Genomic DNA, 16406 nt, shown 5'->3' on the forward strand with positions numbered 1-16406 from the left:
TTAGCCAAAAAAGCCTCATGACAAGCTGGAAGTAAAAAATCAAAACAAGTTTCCAACATTCTGCATCCCTGAGACACCCTTGAGGTCAGTAAAGATAATTTTGGTATTTATTAAATGCTTACTTTGTGCCAAGCATTGTGCTTCGGGCCGGGGTAGATATACCTATAACTTGATCAGGCAAAGTCCCTGTCTCACACAAGGTGCAGAGTTTAAGGGGTATAGAGAGCACGTATCTGATGGCAACTTTCCAGTTAAGGGCACTGAGGCACAGAGACCTGTCTTGTCCAAAGCCACACAGGAGGCCAGTGACAGCGCTGGGTTTAATCAATGATATTTATTGAGCCCTTACTGTTAGCAGAGCACTTGAGAGAGTAAATGAGTTGGTAGACATATCCCCCGACCACGAACTTAGGGGGAGACAGATGTTAAATTACAAATGAGTACATAAGTGCCGTGGGGCTGAGGGTGAGGTGAATATTGAGTGAACAAAGGGTACAGATCCAAGTGAATGGGTGACAAAGAAGGGAGAGGGAGTAGAGGAAAGAAGGGCTTAGTTGAGGAAGGCCTCTTGGAGATGGGATTTTAAGGAAGACTATGAAGGTGGGTCTAGTGGACATGAAGGGGGACAGACTTCCAGGCCAAAGGGAAGATTAATTCATTCAATCGTATTTATTGAATGCTTACTGGGTGCAGGGCACTGTGGTCAGCAACTGGGAGAGTACAACATAATCAACTGCCACATTCCCTGCCCACAAGGAGCTTACAGTCTAGAGGATGTGATTCAAGTGATTTGTAAACTGCCCTGTTTCATGCCAAGTCTCTCCCTGGTGGGTCAACACTGTGGAAACCATAATCAATCAATCAATGATATTTATTGAGTGCTGACTGTGTGCAAAGCACTGTACTGGGGGCCTGGGAGAGTCCAAAACAATAGAGTCGGAAGACATGTTCCCTACCCATAAGAGCTTAGTCTAGAGTGGGAGTTGGATATTAATATGAATAAATTAGGGATATGGAAGACTAGTTCTGGGAAATTCTTTCCAAGGTTGTTACTTGTATAATCAATACACAAGTCACAAAATTTTTCATTCTATTCATATCCTGAAGACATCAATATTGTAATTTTGTTTGAGTCTACTGTCACAGGCTATTGAAATAATCACCACGGCCCTTCTGCCTACAAAGGATGTTTCTTTTTCCTGCTTTTCTATAAATGAGAAAAGATTTCCTCCTCCCCTCAGAGGAACTTGCACTTTACTTTTTCACTCACCTCCTACAGACAGACTGAAATTTCCTCGAAGGAAAGAACTACGTTTTACATCAGCATGTCTACTTCAGCAAGAGTGAGCTCTCCGTGACTTTTGCTTATTCTGATGAAAACCATGTTTAGTAACTCACTGCTTCTTGAGTGCTGCACATATATGGTAGTTGTCAAACAGAGACTGGACCGAGAGAGGTGGAGTCACAAAGATGTGACAAGTAGAGGCCACGCTATCTTAATCTCTGATAATGTTAAAGTACTGATATTATTGATGATCTTGAAAACAAAGTCTGTGTTACAACAGGGATCTAATTTTTCCTTAAATGGCATTTATTAAACACTATGTGCTAGGCACTGTATCAAGCACTGGGGTAGATACAGGATAATCGGGTTGGACACAGTCCCTGTCCCACCTTGGGCTCATCATCTTAATCTCCGTTTTAAAGATGAGGTAACTGAGGTCCAGAGAGGCAAAGTGACTTGCCCCAAGTCCCACAGCAGACAGGTGGTGAAGCTGGGATCAGAACCCAGGACTTCGACCCCCAGGCCCACATTCTTTCTCCTAAGCCATGTTGCTTCAACAGTGGGGTTGCAACAATATCAATCGTGGAAATTTGAGTGCCCAACACATGTCAAAAACCTCAACTAGTCCATGTTACCAGATAATCAGCAAACATCAAAATGAAATATTTCTGGACTAGTGGCTTTTCAAACTATTTCCCAATCAACCGGATCCCTTGAGACTAGAGAAGCTTAACTTCTAACATCATAGCACAGTCCTTTGTCCATTTCTAGAATCCAGGTCATGCTCCATTTTGGGGTGTCATTTTCCTTCTTGCTACTACTGCGTCCCTTAGCTCTCTCTCATAAAAGCTGATAATTCATTGTTACTTAGTAGGTGTGAGTAATCTGATGCAGTGTCAAAGTGCTACACAATTTGAACTAATGAGTTCACAGCTGTACAGCCTTGAGAATCTCTTAAAGAGACTGAACAAAGAACTGTGGTACCTCCCAGATGAAGGTCAGCTTTGTCACCTAAGAGCTTAGGACAGAGCTCTGCACACAATAAAGGCTCAATAAATATCAATGACTGATCAGCTCAGCAGGAAACAGCACTCATGTCTGAGCTGCAATGCAGTTTGGGACACAGAAGACTAATTCTAGGCTGCCACTCATACCCTGCTCATATAAATCATCGGTATTTATTTAGTAATCACCATAGACAGAGCACTACAAATATTTAGATATATGGAGGCTGTATAAATCTTCCATGCACACATGTGATTCAAGAACTATCCCCTCCCTTATCTAGTGGAAAGGGCACAGGACTGGGAATTAAGAGACTGGATTTTAATCCCAGCTCTGCCTCTTGCCTGTTGTATGGCCTTGGGCAGTCTCTTAAATTCTCTAGGCTTCATTTTCCTCATCTGTAAATTGGGGATTAAGTCATTTTATCTGTCCTTCCTCCCACTTAGACTGTATCCACTCAGAATAACTGCATCTATCCCAACTGCTTTGTACAGGGCTTGGCCCATACCAGCTCTGTTGTGTTACACTTTCCCAAGTGCTTAGTACAGTGCTCTGCTTAAAGTCAGTGCTCAATAAATACTATTGATTTGACTGAGTGTAAGGAATTAATAAATACCACAGTTATTGGGGGTGGGGGCGAAGAGACTTCTTTTCAAGTACAACAGATTTGGCAAACTATTCCCTTGACTTCCACCCCCCTCAACTGCATCCAAGCTTCATACTTTGCTCATTTCTTTTCCTTTTTAACCTGCCAAGTCTACTTTTTTACTTGCACTATTCAGGTGTGGATTTCACAGCTAAGTGAGACTTTCCAAATCTCTGCATCTGGGATTTAGGCTAGTCAAGTCCCAGTGTTTACACACAGCCTATTTCGTAAACATGCTAGAAACATCTGTATGAACAGAGAAGCAGAATGGCCTAATGGAAAGAGCACAGGCCTGGAAGTTGGAGTATCTGGGCTCTAATCCCAGCTCTGCTACTTGTCTGCTTTGTGATCAGGAACAATTCACTTCACTTCTCTGTGCCTCAGTTCCCTCATCTTCAAAATGGGGATTCAACACCTGTTCTCCCTCCTACTTAGACTGCGAGCCCCATGTAGAAATTGACCATCTTGTACCTACCCTAGCACTTAGTACAGTGCTTGGCACATGGTATGGGTTTAATACCATGATTATCATTATTTGTAGCAGTTGTGGCTACTCCATTGAGAGAAGATTTAATGTACGGCTACCCCACCTCACCAAGCTTTGGAAAAAGCCTTAACATTAACAACAACGGGAGCATTTTCCGGGCAATACTTTCAGTATTTTAAACTTGAGTCCTATTTCAGACTGTCAATCACAAACCAGCTTCTTTATCAGGTAACTCTCTCAGATCAGGGGATCAGGGTGAATTCAGACTAAATGTTTCAAGATCTTCGGGAGAACTACTTTTTACATGCTAATTAGCAGTAGGCTCAAGAAATTAAATGTAGGAGTCAAGCAATTCAAAGCTCTTGTTCCCACAGCAACCAGAACCCGGCCAGCATTGCACATTTGTTTTTATCTTTCCCACATATGGTGCTCCAAGCATTAAGGACTATATATGGATGTACGGTCTATCCTAACAAGGAGAGAAGTTAGGGTTGCTGTGGGAACCTACTTTTGACTTGCATTTTAAATCCACTGTAAAATGCAGACTAAAAAAATGTAGGTGGGGGATAAGTGCATCTCCCAATTAAGTAGTATACTGCTCAAAGTTTTAAAGCACATGTTTATTGGCATTGTATTCAGGGGTTAGAGTAAAACACCTAGAGGGGATGGAGTTGATAGCTCTTTGTGGGTTTAAAATTGCTTCACTGTACTGTCCTGGAGATCACTGTCCCATTCTTACCCAAATTTAATCAAACTGTACTTCTCAAAAGATAAAGGGTTACATTTAAGTCATACTGTGATGCATCAGTAAAAGAAAGAAATCTCCAAAGTTAGAACTAATAAGACACCCATCAAACTTTGCCTCCTCCTGAAAAGGAAAATAAGCTTTAAATTTGGAGCAAAATATGAAATTTAATCCATCTGGTAATTTGGAGAATTATGTTTTATAAATGGGAGGAAAAAATGCGCAGTGCTTCTAATATCATTTATGGACTGGCATTTACTTTTAAGTACAGAATCCCAAGCAGTGACATTCACATTTAAAACATAAAGTCACGAGTGATCAGCCTGAAGGGATTTTTGCAACATGGGAATTGCACAGTTGTGTGTTACCCAGTAATGATGAATGTGAGGATCTGCTATTGAAATGATGGCACTTGTCTAATATATGACATTTAAAGGCATGGCAAAGAAACAAAATCAGCAGACAAATGCAAAGGAAGGCTAATATCAGGCACTGCAATATTCATAAACCTGTCCAACTTTTCAGGGAAGTTCCTTTTTCTTGCATTTTGGTTCAAACTAGTCAAAAGCCAGTTAGTGCAAAGCAGAACTCGTCACACAGCAATTTAACAGGCAGCAATTTCCAGTGACATCACTGATACCCTTAAATGGCATGGTGATAGGCCTGGGGCCACAAACTGTAATTTACTTCATGGTACAGAGCACAAATTTATGTTTACTGGATAGAAGAAAAGTTCAGCCACACTATGCATCTCCCAGTTTCGGGAAATCTGAAGTCATTAAAACTACAGAAATTAAAAGCCTCGAGGTAAGCCTGGACAAACTTTAAACATTACCGGGATCTAACAATCACTGTAACAAAGGCCTTGGGTTTTGCCAACCCAGCAGCTGTAAACACAGTGTTAGAGGGAGGGGGGAGAGGAGGAGGAGGAAGAAAAGGAAGGGAAAATGGAGGGAGGATAAAATCCTACAGAACTTGGAAACAGCTGAACTGCTTTAGTCACTATTAACAGAGTCTGTCTTTAGCCTAGGGGCACTTCTGCCACTGCTGAAAACTGCATACTTAAAATTACTCTGCCTTTTGAATGGGCAAGAAAATGGGGGAAATGGAGGGCCGTCAAAATGAAGAAGAGGAATCTAGATGTCTACCTAATGGACAGAACTGTTACTTTACTTCCTCCTTTCACAAGCCTCAACTCGAGAATGACGAGAGCTGCTATCACGTTAACAGCTCTTGATCAATCAGTCATATTTATTGAGTACAGTGTGCGCAGGGCAATGTACTAAGCGCTTGAGAGTACAGAGTTAATAAACACATTCCTTGCCCACAATGAGCTAATAGTCTGGAGGGGGAGACAGACATTAATATAAAGCAATAAATTATGGATACATGAGTGCTGTGGGGCTGGGGAAGGGGTGAATAAAGGCAGTAAACCCAAGTCCAAGAGGCTTTCCCAGAATAAGCCCTCTTTTCCTTTTTTTCCCTGCTTCCTTCTGTGTCACCCTGACTTGCTCCCTTTATTCACTCCCCACTCCACTTATGTACATACCTGTAATTTATTTATTCATATTAATGTCTGTCTTCCCCTCTAGACTGTATGTTCGTTGTGCTCGGGAAATGTGCCTATTATACTGTACTCTCCCAAGTGCTTAGTATAGTGCTCTGCACACAGTAAGAGTTCAATAAATTCAGTTGGCAGGGGGTGGGAGAAGGGGAAATGAGGGCTTAGATAGGAAAGGCCTCTTGAAGATGTGCCTTCAATACGGTTTTGAAGGTGGGGAGAGTAATTGTTGGATGCAAAGACGGAGGGCATTCCAGGCCAGAGGCAGGATATGAGGGAGACGTTGGTGATGGGCTAGACAATACTGAGGTACAGCGGGTAGGCAGGCAGAGGAGCCAAGGGGTAGGAAAAATCGGAATGCAAGATAGGAGGGGGAAAGAGGACTGAATGCTTTAAAACCGACGGTACGGAGTTTTTGTTTGATGCGGAGGTGGATGGGCAACCACTGGAGGTTTTTGAGGAGTGGGGAAATATGGCCTGAACCTTTTTGCTGAAAAATAACCCCGGCAGCAGGGTGAAGAAAGGACTGGAGAGGGGGAGAGACAGGAGGTAGAGAGATCAGCAAAGAGGCTGATTCAGTAATCAAGGTGGGATAGAGTAAGTGGTTGGATCAACGTAGTAACAGTACAGATGGAGAGGAAAGGGCGATTTTAGCCATGTTGTGGAAGTTGGACCGACAGGACTTACTGACAGATTGAATGCGTGGGCTGAATGATAGAGATAAGTCGAGGATAAGGGAAAGGTTACCGGCTTGTGAGACAGTAAAAGGCTCTGCACACAGTAAGCGCTCAATAAATACTATTGAATGAATGAAAGGAAGGAAGGTGATGCTGCCTACAGTGACATGGGGAGGACAGGGTTTGGGTGGGAAGATAAAGAGTTCTGTTCTGGACATGTTAAGTTTGAGGTGACGGGCGGGACATCCAAGTAGACGTATCTTCAAGGAAATAGGAAATACAAGGTTGCAGAGAAGGAGGGAGATCACGGTTGGAGACGAAGATTTGGGAATCAACCACAGAGGTGGTAACAAGCCATGGGAGCGAATGAGTTCTCCAAGAGAGTGGGTATAAAGGGAGAGTAGAAGGGGACTCAGAACTGAACCTTGAGGGACGGCTCGACTGTAACCTCGTTGTGAGCAGGAAAAATGTCTGTGAACTCTGTTGTAGTGTTCTCTCCTGAGCACTTAGTACAACGTTCTGCACAAGGTAAGCACTCAATACCATTGAGCAACTGATAGCAAACCTCCAGGAGCATATGCTTTTTCTGGGATAGTCACTCAGAAATCTTTTCAGACTTAGCAAAACATAAATAAAACTTTAACCCCCTTCTATCCATACTCAAACTGATTTCCCAAAGGAATAAGTTGGACAAAAGAGAGAACACAAAAAGATGGAATTATATTTTAAGATTGAGCTAGTTACCACTTGCTTTTCCTCATCAAGTCAGTACAATAAATGCTTTCCTATAGCTGTATTACCTTCAATTAATGTAGGGATTACCTAAGTCATTTAAACTTCTCAAACAACATTCATTTTGGTTATAAGATACTAGAACAACAAACGATATCAACAGTTCAGCAATAGTATTAGTTAGGTTTTTGTTTAAAACACTATTTAGTTTATTATACTATTTACCCTAGTATTGCAGCTCAGGACCTTCAATCTCATCTCACTGACATGACCACCATTTTCATAACTGATGCTCCTGATCACTTTTCAAGGAAAAACAAAGACCCCAATCTCTCCAATTTTAATCATCCTCAGCTACAATTTTTGAAATTATAATTTGCCCATATTAAATCTCAAATAATGGTATAAAATTAGCACCTCTAACCAGAGCATTTTAAATGTCTGTGATCCTGCCCATTTTACTCCTTTCACAGTTCTGGAATGGAGTTGGTTATGACTCATTTTTCAGATGTTTTTGGATGATCTGTCCTAGCACCATTTGGAGTCCTCTAGCCAACTCCTCAGAAATGCCACCATTCTATGCCTTTATAAACAAAGTCAGTCCATTTTATTTTGTGAAAAATATACGTTACTCCACCCTGCACAACTTTGTAGCATAGACGACACTAACATCAGCAGTTAGGAACCCAGAGGAAATGCCTGAGATACCTCATGAGTGGACTTTTTGTTCTTAACTACTGATTTTGAGAAGCAGCATGGCATAGTGGATAGAGCCCAGGCATGGGAGTCAGAAGGACCTGGGTTTTAATCCTGGCTCTGCCACTTCCCTGCTGTGTGACCTTGGACAAGTCACTTCACTTTTCTGTACCTCAGTTACCTCATCTGTGAAATGGGGATTAAGGCTGTGAGCCCCACGTGGGACATGGACTGTGTCCAATCTGATGCTGGGGGCTCTTTCTACACCTGCCTGAAGGGTGGGGTCTGGGTTTTCTTTGGGGAGCCTAGGCTAGCCACCAGAACCTCTCTGTCCCTCCCTGCTATTATCAGCCCTCCTTGATTCCCCTTACCTGGTGGGAGGGACTCAGTGGGTCCAGGGAATAATAATAATAATAATAATGGTATTTGTTAGGCGCTTACTATGTGCAAAGCACTGTTCTAAGCGCTGGGGGGATACAAGGTGATCAGGTTGTCCCATATGAGGCTGACAGTCTTAATCCCCACTTTACACATGAGGTAACAGGCACAGAGAAGTCAAGTGACCTGCCCAAAGTTACACAGCTGACAAATGGTGGAGCCGGGATTTGAACCCATGACCTCTGACTCCAAAGCCCATGCTCTTTCCATGAGCCATGCTGCTCCTCATGAGAGCACAATATAAAATACAAGAGTCACAGTTCCTGCCCACCAGGAGCTTACTGCCTAGAGGGGGAGTCCGATAATCCACCAGGCAAGCAAAAAGTTATCTAGGGCGGCTTCTCCCACATCAACCGTAAAAGAGGAGTCCTGGATCCGAGAGCCCCATTTGAGCTTTGGGTTTATTTTGGAAGCCAAAATTTAATATTTTTCCTCTACATAACTCTCCTCTAGTGAGTTTTCTTTCTCTCATCACACTTGAAGAACGTGGACCCCAGGGGCAGGATAGTGAGTTTCTCCAGCAGCTGTCTTTATTTAGGCTGTGCTACTGTGAACTAACTTCCTCATCCCGCTAGACCTGAAAGCTCCTTGTGGGCAGGGAATGTGTCTACCAACTCCTTGGTACGGTACTTTCCCAAGTGCTTCTTCAGGGGCAGATGAGGGCCATCCAATTTGTAATTTATGCCCCTTTCCTGTTGCCTGGCCATGGAACTTCTGACTGCTCCTTACCACCTTCAGCAGAGGGCGGAAAGGGAGAGAATGTGAAACTCAAATGAATCAATCAATCAATTGTATTTATTGAGCGCTTACTGTGTGCAGCGCACTGTACTAAGCGCTTGGGAAGTACAAGTTGGCAACATATAGAGACGGTCCCTACCCAACAGTGGGCTCACAGTCTAGAAGGGGGAGACAGAGAAAAGAAAACATATTAACAAAATAAAACAAAATAAAATAAATAGATATGTACAAGTAAAATAAATAAACAGAGTAATAAATACAAAATGAATCCATTTTGTTCTTCTGTGGGCAGCTCTGGTAAAAGGTTAGGTGGCGGAGGAAGTTGAAACTATTGGTTAAACAAGATGAGGGTTGTGGGTAACTCGTGATTTTGTCTATCCACGTTACCGGAGCACTGTGTATGTTTTGAGTTATTTCCTATAGTGAACATCCCTGGTATTGGCTAATTAAGATGGTAAAGAATATCAACCTTGGGTTCTTTGACTTGATTCTCAGGAGCCAAATCACAAAAGGCTTTTATTCCCACTGATAACAAGCCTCCTTGTTCTTTTGAAATTACTTTTTCTGAAAAGAGGCATTTACTGCTAGATTTGCTGTTGGGAATGGAGAGATAAGAATCACCACATAGGTGCAGTTCAGAGCAAAGGTAGAGAAAGGAACCACTATACTTCCCCAAATGCTCAGTACAGTGCTTTTCACTCAGTAACCATTCAAAAAATAGCACTGATTGACTGCTAAACTTCCCAACCACAACTTCTCAGGAAAGCTATTTGCCATTTTAAATCCTGGCATGAGATATAAGGTCCATTAAATCAGTTTACTTGGCTTGGGTCAAATCATCTTGTTTCTCGAAAAAGTCGTCTTTCACTTAATTCTCAATGCCTTCCAGGACAAGTGCTTTTACTATCTCTTGAGGTAATATATACTATGGGTGACAATGTGTTTTTGAGAAAAGGGACTTTAAAAAGTTTTCCCCTCTTTGTTTCATTAATTGTGCCACTCTGACCACACAATATCAAAGATTATTGCTGCTCCAAATGAGTCAGGCAAATAATCAAAGATGAATACTGGAAACAAACTCGTCCTATAGTTACAATCTACAGGAAAAACTAAGGTTTAATGCATGCTCAAAAACCTACGTCTCAGAAAAGGTGAAGTATTTTTAAAAATTACTCTGTAATCTTATAAAAGATAGACACAAAAATTATTTACAAATCAGTTTACAAAAAAGTGTTAAATGAACCAGTGTGTGAGGCATAAAAAGGGGTGGCTTAAATGTTGCCAAAGCAATTAAGAGCTTATCTTCAGATAAGTGTTTCTTATCTGATAACAAGTTGTGGTTCTGTGCAATTAGATGTAAATCTGCCTTTGCTGAAGGACAAGAATACACATTTCAGAAAAATATCCCGTTTTAAATCTTATCTCTATTTCCATGTGGCAAGGAATGGCAGCTTTTTGGTTTTCAATGAAAACGAATCGGGGCAGGGCAAGTCGGTATTCAGATGCTAGTACAGGCTTTAATACTGGAAATTAAGATGATATAAGCATACACACATAGATTGGCAGTGTCATCTATTCTGCAAAACAGATCTCTTCAGATCCTTTGAGCAGTCTACTACTGTACACTAAATTCTGCATTACTGTAATCCAACTCCAGTCTACCCAGCTGTAACAGCTATTCTCTAAACTAACCATCTAATACCATGCCTAGATCACCTTGGTTTTGTTGATTGACCCACGTGATGGCAAGTTTCACATTTGCATCAGGCTGTTCAACTTCCTAAACACAGATTATTAAGAGCTTTACCACCCTACTAACCGAGATAAGAGCTGTTTTCCTATGTCGGTATCATCTTAATCTTGGCATCACTTCGAGAGGGCATCTGAAGTACAGAGTCACCTCTACTGCTTACAGAATGCTACATCTGAAAAAATTTTTGCAAGCAGACAGTGCTTCGTGTATCATTCGGTTCATCCTTTCTTCTAAAGCCAAAGAATAAATGGTCCACTGTTGCCAGGTTTTCGCCATTAATTTACAGTTTTATGACCAGAACCTCTGGAAAGCGCATCAGAACACGGAATCCTTGGAGCAAGGGTGGAAATTTACTGCTTTTCCAGGTTTTTCCTACTTCAACTCTCTTCAACCCTTTCCTAGTTGACAAATTTCACAACCCGATCGGCCTATGAATCACAGGACTTAATATTTGTTCTATGAAGGAACCAGGTTCGCAATGCCTCACGCTGCTTTGCCAAAGCCTGCATTTATAGTCTGCCCTTTTCCTCACTTCAGATAGTGGGTATTTGGATATACAAATCGTGTACAAGATAGCAGCGTTTTAGACTGCATTTTTTTTAACCACTCTCTGAGACAAATATTTTCCAAATCCTCAACAATCTAGAACTAAAACCATGACAACGTTCGTTTTGCTCTGTCTTTGCAGAATTTTTTCCCCAAGAATCGCAATACAATCCGGATGTCACAAGAAGGCCGTCACAACCTTTAAGGCCACGGGGATCTGGTGGAAATAGCACATCACTGGGAGTCAGGAGACCTGGGTTCTAATTCCAACTGCTGTGTGACCTTGGGCAAGTCAGAAGGACCTGCTTCTCATCCTGACTCCCCCATGCTTCTGTGTGACCTTGGGCAAGTCATTTCACTTCTCTGCGCCTCAGTTTCCTCATCTGTAAAATGAGGATTGAGCCTGGGAGCCCCACGTGGGACAAGGACTGCGTCCAACCTGATTCGCGTGTATCCACCCCAGCGCTTAGTACAGTGCCTGCCACCTAGTATTCATTCAGTCGTATTTACTGAGCTCTTACTGTGTGCAGAGCACTGTATTGAGTGCTTAAACACCTAATTACCCTTATTAACTATTCCATGCCCCAGTTTCATCTGTAAAAAAGGGATACAATAAATAGCTGTACTACAAGCCCCAGGGGCTGTTGCTAATTTATGGTATCCCCCATCTAACCCCCCCACCCCGTTTCTCCTCTCCTCCTCCCTCCATTCCCCCCCTCTACCCTATCCCCTTTCCCTCCCCACAGCACTTGTATATATTTTTACCTATTTACTAGTATTTTATTTGTACATAGCTATTACTCTAATTAATGATGTATATATAGCTATAATTCTATTTACTCTGACAGCATTAACACCCATCTACTTGTTTGGTTTTGTCCCCTGTCTCCCCCTTTTAGGCCATTGTTGGGTAGGGAATGTCTCTATATGTTGCCGAACTGTACTTTCCAAACACTCAGTACAGTGCTCTGCACACAGTAAGCGCTCAATAAATATGATTGAATGAATTCGTTGTAGTTATTATTATTACCATCACCATCAATTGGCCTGGCATGAAAAGTGGAGCCCCTCCTGACTAGGGGCTTTCCGAAAACTGTTCTTAACAATAATGAAGGCATAAGTGTTTACTATGTGCAAAGAACTGTTCGAACGCTGGGGAGATTACAAGGTGATCAGGTTGTCCCACGGGGGGGCTCACAGTCTTAATCCCCATTTTGCAGATGAGGTCACTGAGGCCCAGGGAAGTGAAGTGACTTGCCCGAAGTCACACAGCTGACAATTGGCGAGGGCGGGATTTGAACCCATGACCTCTGATTCCCAAGTCCGGGCTCTTTCCACTGCGCCACAATACTTCTCTAATAATGATGGCATTTGCTAAGCACTTACTATGCACAAAGCACTGTTCTAAGTGCTGGGTGAGGATCTGTCTAGGGGACAGGAAACCACCAAGGAGGCTTTGCTTGGGGTTTGTCGCCGCCCTCAGCTGTGTGACTTTGGGCAAGTCACTTCACTTCTCTGGGCCGCAGTGACCTCATCTGTAAAATGAGGATTAAGACTGTGAGCCCTCGTGGCACAACCTGATCGCCTTGTAACCTTCCCAGCGCTTAGAACGGTGCTTTAATAACAATAATAATAATAACGATGACATTTGTTAAGCGCTTACTATGTGCAAAGCACTGTTCTAAGCGCTGGGGGGGATACAACGTGATCAGGTTGTCCCACGTGGGGCTCACAGTCGTAATCCCCATTTTACAGTTGAGGTCACTGAGGCTCAGAAGTGAAGTGACTCGCCCAAGGTCACATAGCAGACATGTGGCGGAGCCGGGATTCGAACCCATGACCTCTGACTCCAAAGCCCGTGCTCTTTTCACTGGGCCACGCCGCTTCTTTGCACATAGTAAGCGCTTAATAAATAATAATGATGGTATTTGTTAAGCGCTTACTATGTGCAAAACACTGTTCTGAGTGCTGGGGGGGGGGATACAAGGTGATCATGTTGTCCCACGGGGGGCTCACACTTTTAATCCCCATTTTACAGATGAAGGAACTGGGGCTCAGAGAAGTGACTTGTCCAAGGTCACACAGCAGATATGTGGCGGAGCTGGGATTCAAACCCATTCAATCGTATTTATTGAGCGCTTACTGTGTGCAGAGCGCTGTACTAAGCGCTTGGGAAGTCCAAGTTGGCAACATAGAGAGACAGTCCCTACCCAACAGTGGGCTCACAGTCTAGAACCCCTGACCTATGACTCCAAAGCCTGTGCTCTTTCCACTGGGCCACGCTGCTTCTTTGCACATAGTGGGCGCTTAATCAATGCCGTCGTTATTATTAGTCAATCAATCGTATGTATTGAGCGCTTGCTGTGTGCAGAGCACTGTACTAAGTGCTTGGGGAGTTCAAGCTGGCAACATATAGAGACGGTCCCTACCCAACAGTGGGCTCACAGTCTAGAACCCCTGACTTCTGACTCCAAAGCCCGTGCTCTTTCCACTGGGCCACGCTGCTTCTTTGCACATAGTAAGGGCTTAACAAATAATAATGATGGTATTTGTTAAGCGCTTACTATGGGCAAAACACTGTTCTAAGCGCTGGGGAGGATACAAGGTGATCAGGTTGTCCCACGGTGGGTCACAGTTTTAATCCCCATTTTCCAAATGATAAGGTAACTGGGGCTCAGAGAAGTGACTTGTCCAAGGTCACACAGCAGATATGTGGCGGAGCTGGGACTCGAACCCATTCCATCGTATTTATTGAGCGCTTACTGTGTGCAGGGCACTGGACTAAGCACTTAGGGAGTCCAAGTTGGCAACACAGAGAGACGGTCCCTACCCAACAGTGGGCTCACAGTCTAAAAGAGGGAGACAGAGAACAAAACCAAACATACTAACAAAATAAAATAAATAGAATAGATATGTACAAGTAAAATAGAGTAATAACTATGTACAAGCATATATACATATATACAGGTGCTGTGGGGAAGGGAAGGAGGTAAGATGGGGGGATGGAGAGCGGGACGAGGGGGAGAGGAAGGAAGGGGCTCAGTCTGGGAAGGCCTCCTGGAGGAGGTGAGCTCTCAGTAGGGCCAGAAGTGACTTGTCCAAGGTCACACTGCAGATATGGGGCAGAGCCGCGACTCGAACCCATTCCATCGTATTTATTGAGCGCTTACTATGAGCAGGGCACTGTACTAAGCGCTTGGGGAGTCCAAGCTGGCAACAGAGAGAGATGGTCCCTACCCAACAGTGGGCTCACGGTCTAAAAGGGGGAGACAGAGACAAAACCAAACATACTAACAAAATAAAATAGAATAGATATCATCATCATCATCAATCGTATTTATTGAGCGCTTACTATGTGCAGAGCACTGTACTAAGCGCTTGGGAAGTACAAATTGGCAACATCTAGAGACAGTCCCTACCCAACAGTGGGCTCACAGTCTAACAGGGGGCGACAGAGAACAGAACCAAACATACTAACAAAATAAAATAAATAGAATAGATATGTACAAGTAAAATAGAGTAATAAATATGTACAAGCATATATACAGGTGCTGTGGGGAAGGGAAGGAGGTAAGATGGGGGGGTGGAGGGGGGGGACGAGGGGGAGAGGAAGGAAGGGGCTCGGTCTGGGAAGGCCTCCTGGAGGAGGTGAGCTCTCAGTAGGGCCAGAAGTGACTTCATCATCATCAAGCGTATTTATTGAGCGCTTACTATGTGCAGAGCACTGTACTAAGCGCTTGGGAAGTACAAATTGGCAACATCTAGAGACAGTCCCTACCCAACAGTGGGCTCACAGTCTAACAGGGGGAGACAGAGAACAGAACCAAACATACTAACAAAAAAAAATAAATAGAATAGATATGTACAAGTAAAATAGAGTAATAAATATGTACAAGCATATATACAGGTGCTGTGGGGAAGGGAAGGAGGTAAGACGGGGGGAAGAAGGGGGGACGAGGGGGAGAGGAAGGAAGGGGCTCGGTCTGGGAAGGCCTCCTGGAGGAGGTGAGCTCTCAGTAGGGCCAGAAGTGACTTCATCATCATCAAGCGTATTTATTGAGCGCTTACTATGTGCAGAGCACTGTACTAAGCGCTTGGGAAGTACAAATTGGCAACATCTAGAGACAGTCCCTACCCAACAGTGGGCTCACAGTCTAAAAGGGGGAGGATGGTGGTCCTCCGGGCCCCCGCTCACCCAGAAGATGAGGTTGAGGAACACCAGCACCGTCTTGGACGAGGTGATGCCGCACTGGCCCATGGCGGCGGCGGCGACAAGGCCCTGACGAGCTGCGCGGGGTGAAACGGCAATGGCGGCGGCGGCGGCGGCTCCTCCTCCTCCTCGTCGTCGTCTCGTCTCTGTCAATCACCGCCCCCGTCACGTGACCCGAGCAAGATGGCGGCGCCCGCAGCGGCTTCGGCGCGCCTCAACGAGGCCGCGCTCCCCCTCTTGGAGAACCCCGTCCACCTCCGCGCCGGGCCGCGCCACCGGCTCCCTGCGCCCCCCGGAACTACTTATCCAGTTCCTCATTCATTCATCCCTCCACTCATTCAATCAGTCGTATTTATTGAGCGCTTACTGTGTGCAGAGCACTGTACTAAGCGCTTGGGAAGTCCAAGTTGGCAACATATAGTAGACGGTCCCTACCCAACAGTGGGCTCACAGTCAAGAAGGGGGAGACAGACAACAAAACAAAACATTCATTCATTCTATTGTATTTATTGAGCGCTTACTGTGTGCAGAGCACTGCACTAAGCGCTTGGGAAGTCCAAGTTGGCAACATCTAGGGACGGTCCCGACCCAACAGTGGGCTCACAGTCAAGAAGGGGGAGACAGGGAACAAAACAAAACATTCATTCATTCTATTGTATTTATTGAGCGCTTACTGTGTGCAGAGCACTGTACTAAGCGCTTGGGAAGTCGAAGTTGGCAACATATAGTAGACGGTCCCTACCCAACAGTGGGCTCACAGTCTAGAAGGGGGAGACATCCAACAAAACAAAACATTCATTCATTCGATCGTATTTATTGAGCACTTACTGTGTGCAGAGCACTGGACTAAGCGCTTGGGAAGTCCAAGTTGGCAACATATAGTAGAC

At 44.0% G+C, this 16406-nt stretch overlaps 1 protein-coding gene across 1 annotated transcript in view; it reads right to left on the minus strand.

Annotated features, from left to right (window-relative positions):
* TSPAN3 (tetraspanin 3) overlaps nucleotides 1-15626 on the minus strand; it is a 28575-nt gene extending 12949 nt beyond the window's left edge. The window contains exon 1 of the mRNA XM_038767247.1: nucleotides 15505-15626. Coding sequence (XP_038623175.1) covers nucleotides 15505-15567 — 63 coding nt within the window. The 5' untranslated portion in view covers nucleotides 15568-15626. The remainder of the gene's footprint in view (nucleotides 1-15504) is intronic.
* Between the last annotated feature and the right edge of the window lie 780 nt (nucleotides 15627-16406).

This window comes from Tachyglossus aculeatus, chromosome 26 (genome assembly GCF_015852505.1).
Source record: "Tachyglossus aculeatus isolate mTacAcu1 chromosome 26, mTacAcu1.pri, whole genome shotgun sequence".
NCBI classification, from domain to species: Eukaryota; Metazoa; Chordata; class Mammalia; order Monotremata; family Tachyglossidae; genus Tachyglossus; species Tachyglossus aculeatus.